We start from the raw sequence: 20,458 nt of genomic DNA, 5'->3' as shown, positions 1-20,458 counted from the left end.
TATTAATTTTAGTTATTAAAAAAAAAGATTTCAGTGTTTGTGTCCATATAAGTACTTTTTGAGCACATTTAATAATACCGCTATAATAATTATAACTGTGATAATTTAGCTTTTAAAATTTTCCTGTAGTCAGACAATATTTTCGTTATATTCGATCATTTTGGTCACGCTAATCGTGATATTGTTACATCCCTTCTTAAAGGGGAACTGCACTTTTTTGGGAATTTTGCCTATTGTTCACAATCATAATGAAAGACATGACGACGGATGGATTTTTAAAATTCCTTCTAAATTGTAAATAAACGTAAGTAAAAGTCTGCTCACATCGCAGCTAATGACAGGTCCTCTATGCCGCGCATAAAACCCAATAAAAAAACATCCAAAAAGCGTCAACAATACTCCATTTAGTAAGGTACAACCCATTTACCATTTACATTTCGTGACTTGAATATTAACCAAGTATTACTGACAATGTTATTATAAACGCTAACACAAACAAACTTTTAATGGCGAATATTTACCATGACATGACATGATCGACTAATGAGCTGCTTCCTCGTTTCCTTGCTCGTCAAACTTTATTGAAGATCATAAATCATGCCTCTCACCTGGACAGTAGAAGGACGAGGACGTATTCCGATAACTTAGTACACTTTGACAGCCGATTTAGAAACGGAAATGGCGAGAACGGCACGAAATGACGCTTGGTTCCACCCCACGTTTCTTGGTGAGGATTATGAGTCATTCTTCATCTCAATGGGAATATATGAAAATCCTAGGAGTTGGCATTCTAATGACAGCAGACCTTGTACAGTAAGTGATGTTTTATTGTGTTTGTTGGCTCTCATGAAGTCTGCAATGAGTAATAATCACTTCCCATTACTACATTACATATACAGTTCAGGCCAGAAGTTTGGACACACCTTCTCATTTAATGGGTTTTCTTTATTTTCATGACTATTTACATTGTAGATTGTCACTGAAGGCATCAGAACTATGACACCTGTGAAGTGAAAACCCTTTCAGGTGACTACCTCTTGAAGCTCATCGAGAGAATGCCAAGAATATACATACTTGCCATCCCTCCCGATTTTCCCGGGAGACTCCCGAATTTCAGTGCCCCTCCCGAAAATCTCCCAGAGCAACCATTCTCCCGAATTTCTCCCGATTTCCACCCGGACAACAATATTGGGGGCGTGCCTTGAAGGCACTGCCTTTAGCGTCCTCTACAACCTGTCGTCACGTCCGCTTTTCCCCCATACAAACAGCATGCCGGGCCAGTCACATAATATCTGCGGCTTTAACACACACACAAGTGAATGCAAGGCCTACTTGATCAACAGCCATACAGGTCACACTGAGGGTGGCTGTATAAACAACCTTAACACTGTTACAAATATGCGCCACACTGTGAACCCACACCAAACAAGAATGACAAACACATTTCGGGAGAACATCCGCATCGTAACACAACATACACACAACAGAACAAATACCCAGAACCCCTTGCAGCACTAACTCTTCCGGGACGCTACAATATACACCCCCCGCTACCAGCTCAACCCCCCACCCCCATCTCCCGAATTCGGAGGTCTCAAGGTTGGCTAGTATGAGAATATGCAAAACAGTAATCAGAGCAAAGGGTGGCTATTTTGAAGAAACTAGAATATAAAACATGTTTTCAGTTATTTCACCTGTTTTGTTATGTACATAATTCCACATCTGTTCATTCATAGTTTTGATGCCTTCACTCTACAATGTAAATAGTCATGAAAATAAAGAAAACGCATTGAATGAGGTGTGTCCAATCTTTTGGCCTGTACTGTACACTTGCATCATAAAACCTTAATGGAGGTGTTTGAATGCCTTCGTCGGCAGAATGGAGCGCCATAGTCTCCATTGTAAGCAGACTTTTGATCACATTTTTTACTATTTAGGATGCATTAAAAAAATTATGATTGCGAATGATAAGCAAAATTTAAAAAAAAAGTGTAGTTCCACTTTAAAGGAACCGTTCAAAAGACTCGATTCGTTCGCGTACGCCACATCTCTACACCACAAGGCCCACGTTTGTCCGTATTCTAAACTGACAGGTCAAACGAAGACGCTAAACAGGACAGGAAAACCATGATTGTAACAGACTTTTTATCTGTCCGGCTTATGCACATTTCATCCTGCGAACATCTGGGACACTTTTGGCCGGATTATATCTGATGCTCACCAAAGACAGCGAATAAAGCTGCTGTGCCTTGGAGAATTACCGTGGATTAAAGAAGCATATTACACTGCGTTGTTAGCGGAAAAAGAGTCTCTGCAGCAGTGTGTGTGTGTGTGTGTGTGTGTTTCTAAGAAGGGGCCTTAAGCAGCTCTTAGAAACCTGTAATTCTAAATGACTGTGCCCTACTTCAAAGCCTGAGAAACTGCTTTTTTGACAATGCTCAACTCATGCACAGTATAACAGTGATGTGCATTTATAATGATGCACCTGCATGATCCGTTTACAAGAGCACTTCGCCTGGACTGAAATAGCAGTATTTTCATCTATTTAAATAGAAATACATGTTGCATAAGAGGAGTGGAGGCTTTTCCCCTCGATTACCATCTCTGTGTCACACCCAGGCTTTGTTGCACTGCAGTGGTCTCACATGCACAGTGTGGGAGTATTATATTCATCAGTCTGGGAGGAACAACCAGAAGGTGAACCATGTGTAGAAATTGGGATGGATTCTTGGAGAGGTGCCAGATGACTTACACAGCCAAGGTGCTCCCGAAGAACTGCTCTTATTTTTAGATATAGGAATGCTGACAGGAGGTTATCTATTGTTCAACATCAAGGCTTGTCTTTGCTGTTTGGCCAGTGTGTGTGTGTGTGTGTGTGTGTGTGTTCTTGTATTTCTACCCTTCTTGAGACATCAACAAGGAAAAGTAGCTTCCGTATGAGGAGGTGTGAACAAGTGATGCCATAAATCATGGTCCCAATAGGGAAAACCATTGCATCTAATGGAGAATGTCTCATTTGCACCCCTGGTGGTGGAATCTATCAAAATGAGGGTGGTCCCAAAAAGGAGGGATTTTTTTCAAATTGACTGTAAGTCGGTTTTAAAAGTGCTCCCCCTCTGGTCAACATATGAAATAACAAGTGTGTATAAGAAATTGAAATGCGCCCTGTTTGGCCAAAAAATTCTTATGTTTTAAATATATATGTATTATAGACATACTGTAATAACGAGGTAAATAATGAAGAATAAAAAACAATTACAAACAAAAAATTAACTAAAAGCAATCTTTTTCTCACAATGTGTCGACTTCTTCCTTATAAAATTGGGAACAATTTCTCATATTCTTTCTGTTTCAGTAATATTGCAATATGTTCTCGTAAAATGATTACTTTTTTTAATGTAAAATTATGACATTTTAATGCAAAATGGTGACATTTGTGACTTACAATTCTGACTTGTATCACAATATTGCCAATTTTTGTTGTTGTTCTTGTAAAATAGTGAAATTTTTTGAGGAAAATTATGACTTCTGTCATAATTTTGCCAAGTAAAATTCAGATTATTATTATAATATTGCCAACATTTTTAAGTTTTCTTATAAAATGGTGACTTTTGTCAAGTAAAATTGTGCCAATTTAATAAAAACAAGCTTTTCTTGTAAAATTGTGACTGTTATTGAGTAAAATTCCAACTTTTATTATAATACTGCAAAAGTTTTCCGTTTTTCTTATAACATTTTGAGTAAAATTACGACTTTTATTATAATACTGCCAAAATTCAAAGTTTTTCTTGTGAAATTGTGACCTTTTTCCTGTGAAATTCCGACTCATTTTTCACAACAAGCTTTTTTATATTTGCATAGTATGTATATATTATTAATGTTGTAAATACACATCTTTATATATCTAGATCCTAAAGAGGTAGGCAATATTCGGAGGTTTCAAGAAGGTAAGAAATACAAGAATATGTGTGTGTGTGTGTGTGTGTGTGTGTGTGTGTGTGTGTGTGTGTGTGTGTGTGTGTGTGTGTGTGTGTGTGTGTGTGTGTGCGCCGCGGAGAGATCCAAACACATTTAGGAGTCTTTGTTTACTCGGTGGTGTATCGGCGGAAGAGGCAGCTGACAGTTAACAAAATAAAAGCACATGCAGGGGAGACTAGGATAATAACCGGAAGGAAAAAAAGAAGATAAAGAAAAACAGAATATAAGACATTAATATATAGCATAAATAGTCCAATAAATCATATTTAATTAAGCGCAGAGTCTCCTATAGTCACTGCATGGGTGTGTCCTGATACAACTTTTTGACTCCCGATACCAATACTAGAGCCTGGAGTAGTAGCCAATCGATCCGATACGATATTAGCAGGACCCATACGTACCTGTATCATTTGGAATGTTAGAAAATGTTTGATCAAGTGAAATGAGTCAAATAAAGAACAATGGCAGGTATAATAAAAACGATTTATGATAAACAGTTAGGAATGGACTTGTGCTGTCTTTAAGTTCAAGTGGAGTGGTTATTGTGTTGGGTGACACCTAGTGGTGACAGTAATTCATTAAGTTAAGCTCGTAACGCAGTAAGTTGAACGATGTGGACACGATTGTTACTGGATACGTTCTAGTATGTTTCTGCCTTGGAGAATTTGTATGTGTAAATCATATGCAAGTATAATTATTTTATAATTGTTTATATTTGCACATGTGCTGTTTTAGACTGCAATATTGTTCAATTTAATTATTATTCCCATTCAAATGTGTTAAAAAATGTTTTTTTAAATATATATTTGTATTTATTTAACATTTAACACTGAGCTGTGCTGTCCAGTTGTATCTTGTTTTCTTACACTTCCGTGTCTCATTTGCAAGTACGGTATTATGAAGTAGACTTTGCATGCAGTTGCAATTCCAAGACGTTAGATGGCAGTAGTGTGTCGGTGTGTTGCCCAGCTAGGAAGTAGTCTTTGCCATGAAGTCGAATGTGCCAGTCGTGTATTCTGTTGACTCCTACTGTATACGAAAACATTTATATGCTATCGTATAAACATTTAGACATTGGTTTAGTCATGAAGGAACCTACTGTACTGTGCCTTTAGTCTTTGAATCCAACCTAACTTACGATGCTTTGGCCTGGAGATTTAGACCTGCTGCTAATGTGAAATGTGCCTTTTGAGATGCTTGACCTTTTCAAAATAAATCCAAAAAAAGACAATTTTGTTTGACTTCCACTTGATTAGAAAATTTCCCAAACACTTTAAAGTGTTTTAACTCTAACTATTGCACTTATTACGCACCAGTAACGTGCACTTTATTTGTAGTTTTCAATACCAATTTAAAATCGCCATGTGAAATCGCTTATGCTAATAAGTAGCACGCCAATGGCAAATCATGTCGACCTGCATCGAGCTAGTGCGTTTTAAAAAGTGGAGCCTTATGTCATGATCTGCTCGTTCTATGTCCGATTCCAAGTTTTTGCTAGTTATTTGTTTCATGCCACAGTAAGGCTTGTTTGTTCTATGCCATAGTTTGGTTAGTTGTTTCATGTCTATAGTTTCATGTCCTAAGTTTTTGCCTTAGCTTCCGCGTGCATTAGGCACGCTTGCCTTCGGGTGGTTTTTCTGTTTTTTGTACCCTTTTGAGTTTTGAATAATTAAATATGTTCCTACCTTCACGCCTTGTCCGGAATAGTCCGATTGCTTCCCGGGAGAACAAAACTCGCACTAAGCTGCGACCCCCCCCCCCCCGTCATGACACCTTACTGTACTTTAGAGTGCCTTCTTCCTGCTTTGTCGCTATGGAAAATTAACATTACAGAGAAGCCGATTGTTTTCCCGCTGCATGTTTGAGCCGGTGCTGAGTCTGCAAGCGGACGCGACATCTTGTGTAACAAAGGTATCTAAACATGGTTACTTTTTGATTTTACATGATTCATACCCGGTAAAACAGAGACTCCGGCCGGTACCAACCTAAAAATAACTAATTCCATCCCTACTTATTACGTATGTCTAGCTTGTGTACTTAGCTGTTGTGTAGCTGCTAGCTCCTAGTAGCCTATAGCCCAGCACAGGGGTGTCCAAACTCTTTGACTTGGGCTAAAAAAAATATGGTTGAGGGCCAAATACATGTACACTACCGTTCAAAAGTTTGGGGTCACATTGAAATGTCCTTATTTTTGAAGGAAAACCACTGTACTTTTCAATGAAGATAACTTTAAACTAGTCTTAACTTTAAAGAAATACACTCTATACATTGCTAATGTGGTAAATGACTATTCTAGCTGCAAATGTCTGGTTTTTGGTGCAATATCTACATAGGTGTATAGAGGCCCATTTCCAGAAACTATCACTCCAGTGTTCTAATGGTACAATGTGTTTGCTCATTGGCTCAGAAGGCTAATTGATGATTAGAAAACCCTTGTGCAATCATGTTCACACATCTGAAAACAGTTTAGCTCGTTACAGAAGCTACAAAACTGACCTTCCTTTGAGCAGATTGAGTTTCTGGAGCATCACATTTGTGGGGTCAATTAAACGCTCAAAATGGCCAGAAAAAGAGAACTTTCATCTGAAACTCGACAGTCTATTTTTGTTCTTAGAAATGAAGGCTATTCCACAAAATTGTTTGGGTGACCCCAAACTTTTGAACGGTAGTGTACATAATTTATGAATATGATGGCTATATAATTGATTTAACTGGATATTATGAGTATGTGAAAGATTGACTTCTCCCTTGTTTACTTACATAACCACCTTGTTGCAAATTATGAATTATCATCACACGTGAAGTTTTGTAATCAATCAGAAATATTAAGCAGCTAAAATGCGCCAAACATGGATAAGTGTGGAGAGTGTTTTACATTTTAATTTTAATTTTTTATGGTGTTTGGACGTTTTTCATAATATCCACAGTGTTCAGTGAGCAGGTTGTGTTATGTGTGTTGACCTTTATGTTAGTTGCATTTTTTTTTCTGCACCATGACTAGGGAAGGTTGTTTGGATTTTGTCATAAGTAAATGCTGTGCTATTGTTCAAAAGTAATTTTAAGGGGCATTGATCTGATTTACTCACATTGTCCACAAGATGGCAGCAAATACATGGCATTCAGAGATCTACCGCGATTTTAGATTAATTTGAAACACTCCGCACTTGGCCCGCGGGCAGTAGTTTGGACACCCCTAGCCCTGCATGTTTTGGAATTGTGTGTTTATTGGAAGACATTTAGATTTGAACTGGCTGTCCAACTTTGCACAAGTAAACACGCTGCAGGACTGCTTGTATCAGAGCGCTGATATCGGACATGATCCGATATGATCTCAGACCGATGTTGGATCAGGACACTCCTAGTCAGGCTCACAAAACCCTTCAAGCAAGCTGACCTGCAACCCCAATCCAAACACCACTGAGTCGAAATCACTAACTATCAGTGCTGCTGGTGAACATTTAACTCCAGGTCAGTAATAAAAGAGAACATGCTGACCTCAGCACATTTTCATCACCATTGTCTTACTTCAAAGTACAGGAAGTAGTTCTGTGTTCCTATAGGCAGCACATCTGCTTTTTGAGGATGATGGTGTTTACGTCGGAACTCCCAGGTAACAAACCACGTAAGGTGCAGCGCTGAGGAGCACACATGTGAGGGAGGAGGGCGTTTTCTGTCAACAAACGCTGACACTGGCGCTCAGCCACCACACGTGCACGCGCACAGGCACGCACACACCATCCCCCTCACAGGCCTGCCTCTGTATCAGACAACAGTCCTACTCATATGGATTACTAAAGCCCCAGCGTGTATGGATTATAACCACGATGGAGGTTCGCAACCATCCTTTTAATGCTCTTCTGTGTGTGTGTGTGTGTGTGTGTGTGTGTGTGTGTGTGTGTGTGTGTGTGTGTGTGCGAGATACAATGAATAGTTTGTCATTAAAGGTTAGATAACAGGCCACACAATTATCTATTAAAGTCAGTGTTTCTCAAAGAGCAGGGCAAGCTCATGGAGGTTGGTGTGTCTTCATTACAAAAGCTTGTTTTACACTGAATTAATGTAACTGAATTTTTTGCGTTTGAATTTTGTGAACTCTTTTTTTTTTTTTTTTTTTTACATCAAAGTATGCTGACAATTTCATTGAAAAACAATTAGTGAGCAAAATGTGTGTTTAAGAATTACCTGTTAATATACAGTGTTTTTTTTAACTCTGTGTTTTTATTCAGTGTAAAAAAAAATATATATATACATATATGTATATATATATATATATATATACATATATACATATATACATATATATATATATATATATATATATATATATATATATATATATATATATATATATATATATATATATATATATATATATATATATATATATATATATATATATATATATTTATATATATATATATATATATATATATATATATATATATATATTTATATATATATATGTATATATATTTATATGTATATATATTTATATATATTTGGATGAAAAATTATGTGTAAAAAATATGTGTTGCTTCAAATCTCAAGACCCAGTCCTGGTAAATTAAGACTTAGTCTAATTGCCCATTTAATCATGCCCACTACACACATGCACTAAAATCAGTGGTTCTCTGTTATTTTCTGTCAATTATTTTCTGATTTTCCAAATTTTACTTCAGTTTTGAAGCAGCACATTTTTCACACACTGAATTTATAAAAACACACAACTTTTGTTCACAAAATTCAATACAAATATCAGCATAGTTTAATGTAATTTTTTTTTTTTACAAAATTCATCCATCTATATGCTACCGCTTGTCCCTTTTTTTATTTTTACACTGATCTTTTTTCACACACTGAATTTTTAAATACACATATTGTGTTCACAAATGTTAATTCAATGCAAATATCAGCATAGTTTGATGTCACAATTGTTTACAATATTCATCCATCCATTCTATACCACTTGTCCATTTTTTTACACTTATTTTTTACACTGATTGTCTAACTTTCCCCAATGATTTTTTAATTACACAAATGTTGTTAAAAATGTTCATTCAATGCAAATGCCAGCATAACTTGATGTAAAAAAAATAATTCTAAAAATTCATCCATCCATTTTTTACCGCTTGTCCCTTTTTCTACACTTTTTTTTTTACAGTTTTTTTTCTACACACTGAATTTTTAAACACAAATGTTTTAACAAATGTTAATTCAATACAAATATCAGCAAAATTTGATGTCAAAAAAGTTTACAAAATTCATCCGTTCATCCATTTACTACGTACCGCTTGTCCCTTTTTTACTTTTTGTTTTTACTTTCCCCACTGAATTTTTAAACACACACATTTTGCTATTCAATACAAATATCAGCATAGTTTGTAAAACTTTTTTTTTACAAAATTCATCCATCCATTAATATTCTTCCGCTTGTCCCTTTTTTCTACACTTATTTTTTTATACACACTAAATTTTGAAACACACAAATTTTGCTAACAGATGTTTATTCAATAAAAAAATGAGCAAAATTTGATGTCAAAAATTTTTCACAAAATTCATCCATCCATTAATATTCTATCGCTTGTCCCTTTTCTTTTTTTTTTACACTGATATATTTTTTTTTTCACACTGAATTTTTAAACACAAGTTTTGCTGAGACATTTTTATTCAATGCAAATGTCAGCATAATTTGGATAAAAATTTTGCCACAAAATTCATCCATCCATTAATATTGTACCGCTTGTCCCTTTTTCTACACTTTTTTTTTTACACACTGAATATTTAAACACACAAGTTTTGCTGGCACATTTGTATTCAATGCAAATGTCAGCATAATTTGGATTTAAAAAATTTCACAAAATTCATACATCCATCAATATTCTACCGCTTGTCCCTTTTTTCTACACTTATTTTTTCATACACACTAAATTTTGAAACACACAAATTTTGCTAACAGATGTTAAAAAAATATCAGCATAATTTAATGTCAAAAAATATTCACAAAATTCATCCATCCATCCATTTCCTACCGCTTGTCCCTTTTTTTTTTTACACTGATATATATATATTTTTTCACACTGAATTTTTAAACACACAAGTTTTGCTGACACATTTTTATTCAATGCAAATGTCAGCATAATTTGGATCAAAAAATGTCCACAAAATTCATCCATCCATCCATCCATCCATCCAATTTCTACCGCATAAAAGTTCAGTTACATAATTCCAGTGTGATAAAGATACAAATTAACCTCCATATGGAGCCCCTTGGGTGGGGCGCCATGATATGTGCAGGGGGGCGTGAGAGGCATATATCTTGACACATACCCATAAATAAATAGACATCCACTCAAAAATGATGTCCCCTAGAAAAATGTAACGCATGAGCAAGATCCAAACAGCTCCTTGTATGCAGTGCTTCTTAAATAGTGGGCGGGCTTTCGGCTTTTTTGAGAACAGCTGATTTAAGTGCATGTGTGTAGCTGACATGATTAAATAGGCAATATATCCACTAGCAGATGATGTCATCACGTCCAGGAAGTGCAGCATGACATCATCATGTAGTCATTGTGTGTGACATTGATCCACGCTGGGGACTATTAACAAGCTGCCAGACACTGGCCATGATTGTTATTTTAAAACAACACGGATTAAAAAAAAGGCTGATGAAGCTCAAGAAGAAGAGGTCAGCCATGCAGATTAATAGAAACCATTAATTCCTCATTCAGGACAATAAAAACTGTGTGTTTTTATTAAAAGGTGTAGAAAAAGGGACAAGCGGTAGAATATTAATGGATGGATGAATTTTGTGAACATTTTTTGACATCAAATTATGCTGATATTTTTTGATTGAATAAACATCTGTTGGCAAAATTTGTGTGTTTCAAAATTTAGTGTGTATACAAAAATAAGTGTAGAAAAAAGGGACAAGCGGTAGAATATTAATGGATGGATGAATTTTGTGATTTTTTTAAAAATCCAAATTATGCTGACATTTGAATTGAATAAAAATGTGTCAGCAAAACTTGTGTGTTTAAATATTCAGTGTGTAAAAAAAAAAAAAAGTGTAGAAAAAGGGACAAGCGGTAGAATATTAATGGATGGATGAATTTTGTGAACATTTTTTGACATCAAATTACGCTGATATTTTTTGATTGAATAAACATCTGTTAGCAAAATGTGTGTGTTTCAAAATTTAGTGTGTAGAAAAAAATAAGTGTAGAAAAAAGGGACAAGCGGTAGAATTTTAATGGATGGATGAATTTTGTAAAAAAAAAAAATTACAAACTATGCTGATATTTGTATTGAATAGCAAAATGTGTGTGTTTAAAAATTCAGTGGGGAAAGTAAAAAAATACGTAAAAAAGGGTCAAGCGGTAGAAAATGGATGGATGGATGAATTTTGTAAACTATTTTGACATCAAATTATGCTGATATTTGTATTGAATTGACATTTATTTTTGACATTTTAGTTAAAACAGCTGTGTGTTTAAAAATTCAGTGTGTAGAAAAAATACTGTAAAAAAAAAAAGGGTAGAAAAAGGGCCAAGCGGTAGGAAATGGATGGATGAATTTTTTTGAAAACGTTTTTTTTTTTTTTTTTACATGAAATTACGCTGGCATTTGCATTGAATGAACATTTTTAACAACAATTGTGTAATTAACAATTCATTGGGGAAAGTAAAACAATCTGTGTAAAAAAATAAGTATAAGAAAATAGACAAGTGCATGGATGGATGAATTTTGTCAACAATTTCGACATCAAACTATGTTGATATTTGCATTGAATTAACATTTGTGAACAAAATTTCTGTATTTAAAAATTCAGTGTGTGAAAAATGTGCTGCTTCAAAACTTAAGTAAAATTTGGAAAATCTGAAAATTGGGTAGGAGGCGTGGCATTAGGCGCTCTCACCTGAGCATCTTCTCTGCAAGGAGAGGATCTCCCGGTGGAGCCCGTGGAGCAAAGTGAGATGCTCCTGCCTGAGGAACACCACGCTCCTCTCCAGGCTCTCCAGCTGCCGGCCCACGCTGCTCTCCTCAGCCATGTCGGGGCCACGATGCGCTCATGGGAGCTCCAGGAGAAGTCGTTGCTGTCATTTGGGATGAGAAAGAAACAAATTAGATTTAATGCAGCAGGATGATATAGTTTTATTTATTAATTTATATATTTATTATTCAATTTATTTACTAATTTATTATTAATTTATTAATTAAAGCCAAGTTCTTGATGCAGCTTCATGCACAAACAACAACAATACACCTACATTTGGCGTCACTCTGAGGAGAGAAGACTCCCAAAGGCTCCAGGGGAGATGTAGCAGGCTGCTGCCTGCATGCAGCTCGATGTGCTCCGGGTATGTAAAGTGCTCATCGGGGACGTCGCCGCGCTGGAACCGAGCATGGCTCCCCGATCTCCGTCACACACCAGGACCGCTTCATGTCGCCGACCCGCCGCTGGAAGTGCGCACCATCCTCACCACTCGGATCGCGCCCACTGGAGTGAAGCGTCGGGCGGCTATGGGGGGGGGATGCGCTGCTCGGCGCTGATTGGCTACAGGGACGACGCCGATGCGAGATCTCGCGAGATGACCAGCAGCACAGCCGATTTGAGCGAGAGGAGTTATCCCATAGATAAGTAGACGCAGCATTGGCTGCTGTGACGCGTGAAATTCGGCCGCCATCTTGAAGTGGTAAAGAGGGGCCGGCGAGCAGCCTAAACTGACAGTTGACAGGTAGAAAACAAAGATGGTGTTCAGCGTTTTCCTGCTCAAATGAGCGGACTGTTGAAAATAGGAATCGGGGAAATTACTTTTCACAAGTAAGATTGAACATTAACGTACTACTGGTTGTATTTTGTGAAAAGAATATTACCACAGAGTTGAGAAGGAGCAAAAATCTTCAATAGTAGGGATGTCCGATAATGGCTTTTTTGCCGATATTGTCCAACTCTTAATTACCGATACCGAAATCAACCGATACATACAGTCGTGGAATTACCATATTATTATGCCTAATTTGGACAACCAGGTATGGTGAAGATAAGGTCCTTTTTTTAAAAATAAAATAAGATAAATAAATTAAAAACATTTTCTTGAATAAAAAAGAAAGTAAAACAATATAAAAACAGTTACATAGAAACTAGTAATTACTGAAAATGAGTCAAATTAACTGTTAAAGGACTATTAGTGGACCAGCAGCACGCACAATCATGTGTGCTTACGGACTGTATCCCTTGCAGACTGTATTAATACGTATATATATATACAGTATAATGTAGGAACCAGAATATTAATAACAGAAAGAAACAACCCTTTTGTGTGAATGAGTGTAAATGGGGGAGGGAGGTTTTTTGAATTGGTGCACTAATTGTAAGTGCATCTTGTGTTTTTTATGTTGATTTAATAAAAACAAAAAACAAACAAAAAAAACCCTGATACCGATAATTTAAAAAAAACATCCATCCATTTTCTACCACTTATTCCCTTCGGGGTCACGGGGGGCGCTGGAGCCTATCTCAGCTACAATCGAAAGAAAAAAAATCGATACCGATAATTTCCGATATTACATTTTACATCTCTATTCAATAGTACTGAAATCATAGCCGCTAGCAAACAAGAGTATGGCCATAATCGAATTGCTTGTCAATAAAACTAATTAAATTTAAAAATGTCATACTTGAATAACATAAAGTTGAAATAAATGATTGTGACACCTTAAACAAAATTCACCATCCGCCACTGATTATGATGCATTCTCATTTTATGCAAAGTATAAGACAATACTTTCTTAACAGTAGAATTGTAACCAGGAATAAGTCTTCAAGTAACAATATTCAAATACTAACAGTTTTGGGTAAGATAAAATGTTGTTTTATTCTGAATCAAAGAAACAGATTGGTGGTTTTAGCTGATATAAAGACTTTCAGGTGTTTGTATATGTTTATGTTTAAGTATTTGGCAGACGCTTTCATCCAAAGCGACATACATTAAAAAATACATATAAAACATCCATCTACACGTATGACAAAAAACCGCGTGAAAATCAGTGGTATTCAGTGAGGTAAGATGAATGACAGTTCATTGCTCCTGCCAAATGAATTGCACTGAGTGGAGCGGATCACCACTCCAAGATGGCGGCCCTGCGTCTCGTCAGCGCCAGTAGCGCTCGATGCTGCATCTACTTATAAGATGTCTATGAGTTATCCATACTTGATTGGACTGTAACGATATAATATACCTCCATGAATGATTTCATAAAGTCAAATTTTCGAACACTTGTATGTTCAGCATTAAATGGTGTTTAGAGCTAAACAGCGAGGAGACGCCGTGTCACGTGAAGGAAACTATCCAATCAGGACGCAGGCTGACCGAAACCGGAAACACACCAAATAATAGCGACAGAAGTTCAAAATGCTTTTTAAAAAGTCCAGAAACGTATTTAAGAAACGTTTCACACAAGCCTTAATGTGATGGAAATGATAAAAGGACAGCAGCTGGCGAGAAAGTCCCACAGCTAGAAGCTAACCGCCGCGTTAGCAACGTTGCCAGGTAGAAAACGACAAAATCGCAACAGATATTACAAATGTCGTATTTTGAGGGAAATGAACCAACATACCCGATATGACGTTACCAGGAGCATCTGCCACAGTCAAACACGACCACAAACCGTGTGTCGCACATCTTATAATGTAGTTTTACCTTTAAATAAACGAGTTGGAAAACTGTGCCTTAACCTGGCAGTAATACCCTTTTAACATCAGACCGCTCATTATGTGTCAATATTTGTGTTTATTAAAGGGGTCAAAAACTACGATACGTTGTGGTATCCAGGGAACTACTTACCGTCGTCTGGCAACGCTTTTCTACATCTTTTTTTATTTTCCGGTGGTGTGGCGACTGTGCAGCACATTGCTGCCACTCTCAGGTCAATCTTGGTATTGCATCTAATTTACCACCAAGGCTGTGGACGTAAATGTAAACACATACATGCAAAACTAGTATTATAACGTTATTGTCACATTAAACAACGTTTTTCTTAAACATTCAAATTAGAGTAAGGAATACAAAATAATTTGTGCCGAAATGTACATTGAAGACAGGCTTGTTACACTTTTCTGTTGTAGGAAATAATATCCAACATCCTCCCGGAAGCAAGTCGGAAAGAAATAGCCCCATTATGCAAATCCTTTAAGTCCACTACAGTGGACGTTTTTGTGTGCGTGTATTTATTTTGCCAGAGTAACACTTCTCGGAAAAAATAGCCCCATTATGCAAAACACAAATTAATTTTTTTGCCATTTTTTCAATTTTTTCCATTTTTCATTTTTGTTTTTATTTCATTCATTCAAGGTAAAAAAACAAACAAAAAAACCCCATAACATTAAAATGAATCATGAAAGAAAAACAGCAGAGTATGAACGTATATTATCTGCACCCTCCCTATACTCACATACGTATTACAACATTTGTTGTTCAACTCAGAACACTTATGATGGAAATATTTACATTTCACATAACATACAACAAAATAAACCATAAAAACAATAATTTAACAACAATGATTTTTTTTTTTAACGGAAATAGATTTACTTTGTTTTGTTCCATAAACTTGCTTTTTTTTTTTTTTTTTTTTACCGAAATGCTTCTTTCCATTGTCGCTGTTCTAAATGTCAGTTTACTAAAGATATTCCACCATTTGTCAGTCACACCATTTGGAAAGAAATATTCCCATTATGTCCACTGTAGTGGACATTTGTTTATTTTGTCTATTTCTTTTGCCAGAATTACACTACTCGGGGAAAAATTGTCCCTGTTATGCAAAACACATATGTCCACTGCAGTGGACATTTGTTTTTGGTCTTTTTCCTTTGCCAGAGTTACACTACTTGTAAAAATTAAAATAAAATAAAAAATAGTGCCATTATGCAAAAAAAACAAATGTCCACTGAAGTGGACATTTGTTTATAGTCTATTTTCTTTTTCCAGAATTAGGGGAAAAACTGATGAGAGTGTGGAAATATGACCATATCACACCAACTCTCAAATCCCTTCACTGGCTTCCTGTTCCACTCTGGATTGAATTCAAAGTCTCCCTACTAACCCACCAGTGCCTCCATGGAAATGCCCCCCTCTACCTCCAAGAACTACTCACCCCCAAATCCTTCACACGACACCTCCGCTCCGGACAAGCTAACCTCCGAGGACAAAGCTACGAACAATAGGAGACCGGGCTTTCTGCTCTGCCGCTCCCAGTCTGTGGAACACTCTCCCTGACCACCTGAGGGCACCACAGACTGTGGATGCTTTTAAAAAAGGCTTAAAAACCCTTCTTTTTAAAAAAGCCTTTTTTTTTTTAGATGTATGCATACTAGTTTTAACTATTTTGCGGTTCTAGTTTTTATTTTTTTTTATTTTTTATATGTTTTTATTTTTATTTAATTTTTTTAATACACTGTAGCACTTTGAGGTTGTTTACTCAATGTAAAGTGCTTTTTACAAATAAAATCTATTATTATTATTATTATTAAAAAAATAGCCCCGTTATGCAAAACATGTATGTCCACCACAATGGACATTTGTTTCGAGTCTATTACTTTTGCCAGAGATGCACAACTCAGAATAAAAAATACTACTTTCATGCAAAACAATAATGTCCACTGCAGTGGACACTTGTTTTTGGTATCTTTACTTCACCAGAGTTACAGAATTCGGAAAAGAAAACTGTCCCATTATGCAAAATATTTATTTTTAATATTCATATTTGGTCTCTTTTATTTTGCCAGAGTTACAGAATTTGGAGGAAAGAATAGCTCCGTCATGCAAAACATTCATGTCCACTGCAGTGGACATTTGTTTTCGGTCTATTTCTTTTTGCCAGAGTTACACAACACTCTGGGAAAAAAGCCTGTAATGCAAAACACAAATGTCCACTGCAGTTGACACTTGTTTCTATTTTCCTTTGTGGGTTACACATCTCCGGGGGGGAAATGAGCCGTTATACAAAACACAAATGTCCACTGCAGTGGACACCGGCTCTCAGGAGGTTAATTAAACAAGACTCGTACCCAAAAACACTTTAGAGTTCCTGAATTTTCACATTGGACTAACAAAAATGTTTATTTGTGATGAAATGGTAAATATTGTGTGCCATGGAACATTTGAGGGCATCGTGGCAAAAATGAAGTCATAACTGCTTTGCAAACAAATCGTATCCAATCAGTGTCATTTGAACACTTTTTATTAGAATTGATAAATCGAGGCCGGAATTCTTCATCACAGTTGTTGGCAATAAGAAATGTACACACACACATTCTTGTATTTCATACCTTCTTGAGACCTCCAAAAAATGCCTACCTCTTTAGGACCACCCTTTCTAGATATATAACAGTTTGTATTTACAACATTAATAATATATACATACTATGCAAATATAAAAAGGTAAGCTTTTAGTTATTTTGTAATTTGTTTTAATCATTATTTACTTCAAGTTATTACAGTATTCCTCTATATACATATATGTATATTTATTTTTATTAATTTGGGCCAAAGAAGGTGCATTTCAATTTTTTACACACACTTGTTATTTCATATGTCGACCAGAGCGGGAGCACTTCAAATTTATACACACACTTATTTCATATGTTGACCAAAGGGGGTGCACTTCAAATTTGTACACACACTTGTTATTTCATATGTTGACCAGAGGCGGAGCACTTCAAATTTATACACACACTTATTTCATATGTTGACCAGAGGGGGTGCACTTCAAATTTGTACACACACTTGTTATTTCATATGTTGAGCAGAGGGGTGCACTTCAAATTTGTACACACACTTGTTATTTCATATGTTGACCAGAGGGGGTGCACTTTTAAAACAGACAGAAAAATCCCTCCTTTTTGGGGCCACCCTAATATTGATAGATTTCACCACCAGGGGTGCAAATGAGACATTCTCTATTAGATGCAATAGTTTTCCGTATTGGGACCATGATTTATGTCCTAACTTGTTCACACCTCCTCATATGGAAGCTACTTTTCCTTGTTGTCTTGAGGGTAGAAATACAAGAACACACACACACTTGGCAGTTACAAATGTTAATACATTGTACTACGATGATAAAAGGTAGAGTATATTCCTCTCCAATCCATAAATGGTGACTCTGTGGACGTAAAACAAGTTGTTTGTCACCAAAAGTTTTGTTTAGAAAACAGAATTAGCTTCAAAAGTGGGAAAGCCATCGCACAATCAGTTCATCTTTAATGGAACACGTGTGTTAGTACAAATAAATTACAAGTATGCACACAATTAAAGCAGCAAAACATTTCTCCACACAAACGTGAGCGTTGTTGCAGAAGGTAAGACAGCTGTGCTGCCCTCTAGAGGCTGAGAGATGAATTACATACTAAACAGGTTTTATTTGACAGGCTTCTTGTGAGCTCAAACTGAGGGAGGCACGTTTTGAAAGGAGGACAGCTTATCATGTGACTAAAGATGTCAGATAGCATCACCTTTTCTTCTAGTGGTCATGTTTTATTGCAAAGCGGCGACAGGTGTGACGGCTTTTCTGAGGTAGCAGGTGGATGTAATGGTTGATGAATGATGTCATATCCCGGGTAGAAAGTCACACCTTGACGTGATTAGTAGCTTCTTACAGGCGTCGGGGAGCACGAGCGGCCTTACGTTTCCTTCTCCTTCTTGGCCTCGCGGGCGCTGCCCTGCAGGAAGTCGCTCCTGAGCAGGCGGTAAAAGAGGACGATGTTCATGGCGGTCATGACGGCCAGACCCACGCTGCCCAGCGTGTAGGACAGCAGCGGCACCTTGTCCCTGTTCAGCACCAGCCAGCGGGTCATCCAGGCCAGGGTGTTGATGCGGAACACCACGTAGGTGCCCAGGTTGATCATGCTGTTGACCCGGTAGGCGGTGCCGGCGCCCATGTTGGACATGCGCAGCATCTGCCGGAGGTGGAGGAACACCGAGTTGATCTCCACCAGCAGCGCCACCACCGCGAAGCCGATGTAGAGACGCGTCGCCACGGACAGGCCGAAGCAGGTGATCACCTGCGGGGAGAAACCACGTTACTGTCACGCTCTCTAAGGTCGATGTTGTATGACACGAGACTCAGTGTTGAACTGTCAATCACGTGAAGTGTAGTGAATTATATTTATATAGCGCTTTTCTCTAGTGACTCAAAGCGCTTTTACATAGTGAAACCCAATATCTAAGTGTGGGTGGCACTGGGAGCAGGTGGGTAAAGTGTCTTGCCCAAGGACACAACGGCAGGGACTAGGATGGCAGAAGCAGGGATCGAACCTGGAACCCTCAAGTTGCTGGCACGGCCGCCTTACCGACCGAGCTATACCGCCCCAAGTGACACGTGATGTGTCAATGTACCTCGGGCATGTTCAAAGTACTGTGGAAAATGTGTAACTTTTCCCAGGAGACAGCTTTAAAATAGAGGAAAATAAGGGAAAAGGGAAAAACAAAGTGAAAATAGGAAAACATTGGTTAAAAAAATAAAAGAAAGAAACAAGGGGAATGGAACGTATGGAGAAAAGGGGAGAATGGGGGGAAATGGGAAAAATAAGGGTAGGGAAAAATATAAAAAAAAGGAAAAAATAAGGGAAAAGATGGAAAAAAGGGAAAATTACGGGGAAATAAGTAAAATAGAAAAAATAAGTTGAAAAGGGACAAAAGGGTAAATAATTGGAAAAATAGGGGAAGAACAGGAAAAAATAGAGAAAAATAAAGAAATGTAGGTAAAAGAACATATGACAGGAAAACAAATAGGGAAAAATAAGGGGAATGGAACATAAGGAGAAAAGGGAAGCATGGGGGAAAATTGGTATAATAAGGCTAGGGAAAAAATATAAGAAAAATGAAAAAATAAGGGAAAATATGAAGAAAAAAAAAGGAAAATTACGGGGAAATAAGTAAAAAATAAAAAAAATAAGTCGAAAAGGGACAAATAAGGGCAAATAATTGAAAAAATAAGAGAAGAACAGGAGAAAATAGGGACAAATAAGGAAATGTAGGTAAAAGAAGGGGGGCATAGGTGAAGAATAGGGAAAAAGGAAACAAGAGAATAATAAGGAAAAAATAAGGAGAAAAAGGGAAAAGGAACATATGGGGGGGGCAAGGGAAGAATAGGGAAAACAAATAGGGAAAAATAAGGGGAATGGAACATAAGGAGAAAAGGGAAGCATGGGGGAAAATTGGTAAAATAAGGGTAGGGGAAAAAATATAAGAAAAAGGAAAAAATTAGGGAAAATATGGAAAAAAGGGAAAATTATGGGGAAATAAGTAAAAAAAAAAAATATAGAAAAAATAAGTCGAAAAGGGACAAATAAGGGCAAATAATTTAAAAAATAAGAGAAGAACAGGAGAAAATAGGGACAAATAAGGAAATGTAGGTAAAAGAAGGGGGGCATAGGTGAAGAATAGGGAAAAAGGAAACAAGAGAATAATAAGGAAAAAAT

The 20,458-nt window shown here is 36.8% G+C and overlaps 1 protein-coding gene across 1 annotated transcript in view; it reads right to left on the bottom strand.

Moving 5' to 3' along the window:
- Positions 1-12,890, bottom strand: part of ccdc92ba (coiled-coil domain containing 92Ba) — a 29,528-nt gene extending 16,638 nt beyond the window's left edge. Inside the window, exons 1-2 of the mRNA XM_062068112.1 lie at positions 12,246-12,890; positions 11,894-12,071 (exon numbers count right to left, since the gene is read on the bottom strand). Coding sequence (XP_061924096.1) covers positions 11,894-12,026 — 133 coding nt within the window. The 5' untranslated portion in view covers positions 12,027-12,071; positions 12,246-12,890. The remainder of the gene's footprint in view (positions 1-11,893; positions 12,072-12,245) is intronic.
- Between the last annotated feature and the right edge of the window lie 7,568 nt (positions 12,891-20,458).

The sequence above is a fragment of the Entelurus aequoreus genome, linkage group LG13, assembly GCF_033978785.1.
Source record: "Entelurus aequoreus isolate RoL-2023_Sb linkage group LG13, RoL_Eaeq_v1.1, whole genome shotgun sequence".
In the NCBI taxonomy this organism is placed as follows: Eukaryota; Metazoa; Chordata; class Actinopteri; order Syngnathiformes; family Syngnathidae; genus Entelurus; species Entelurus aequoreus.
Note: the sequence above shows the minus strand (reverse complement) of the source record. Positions and strands in the feature narration are given on the sequence as shown.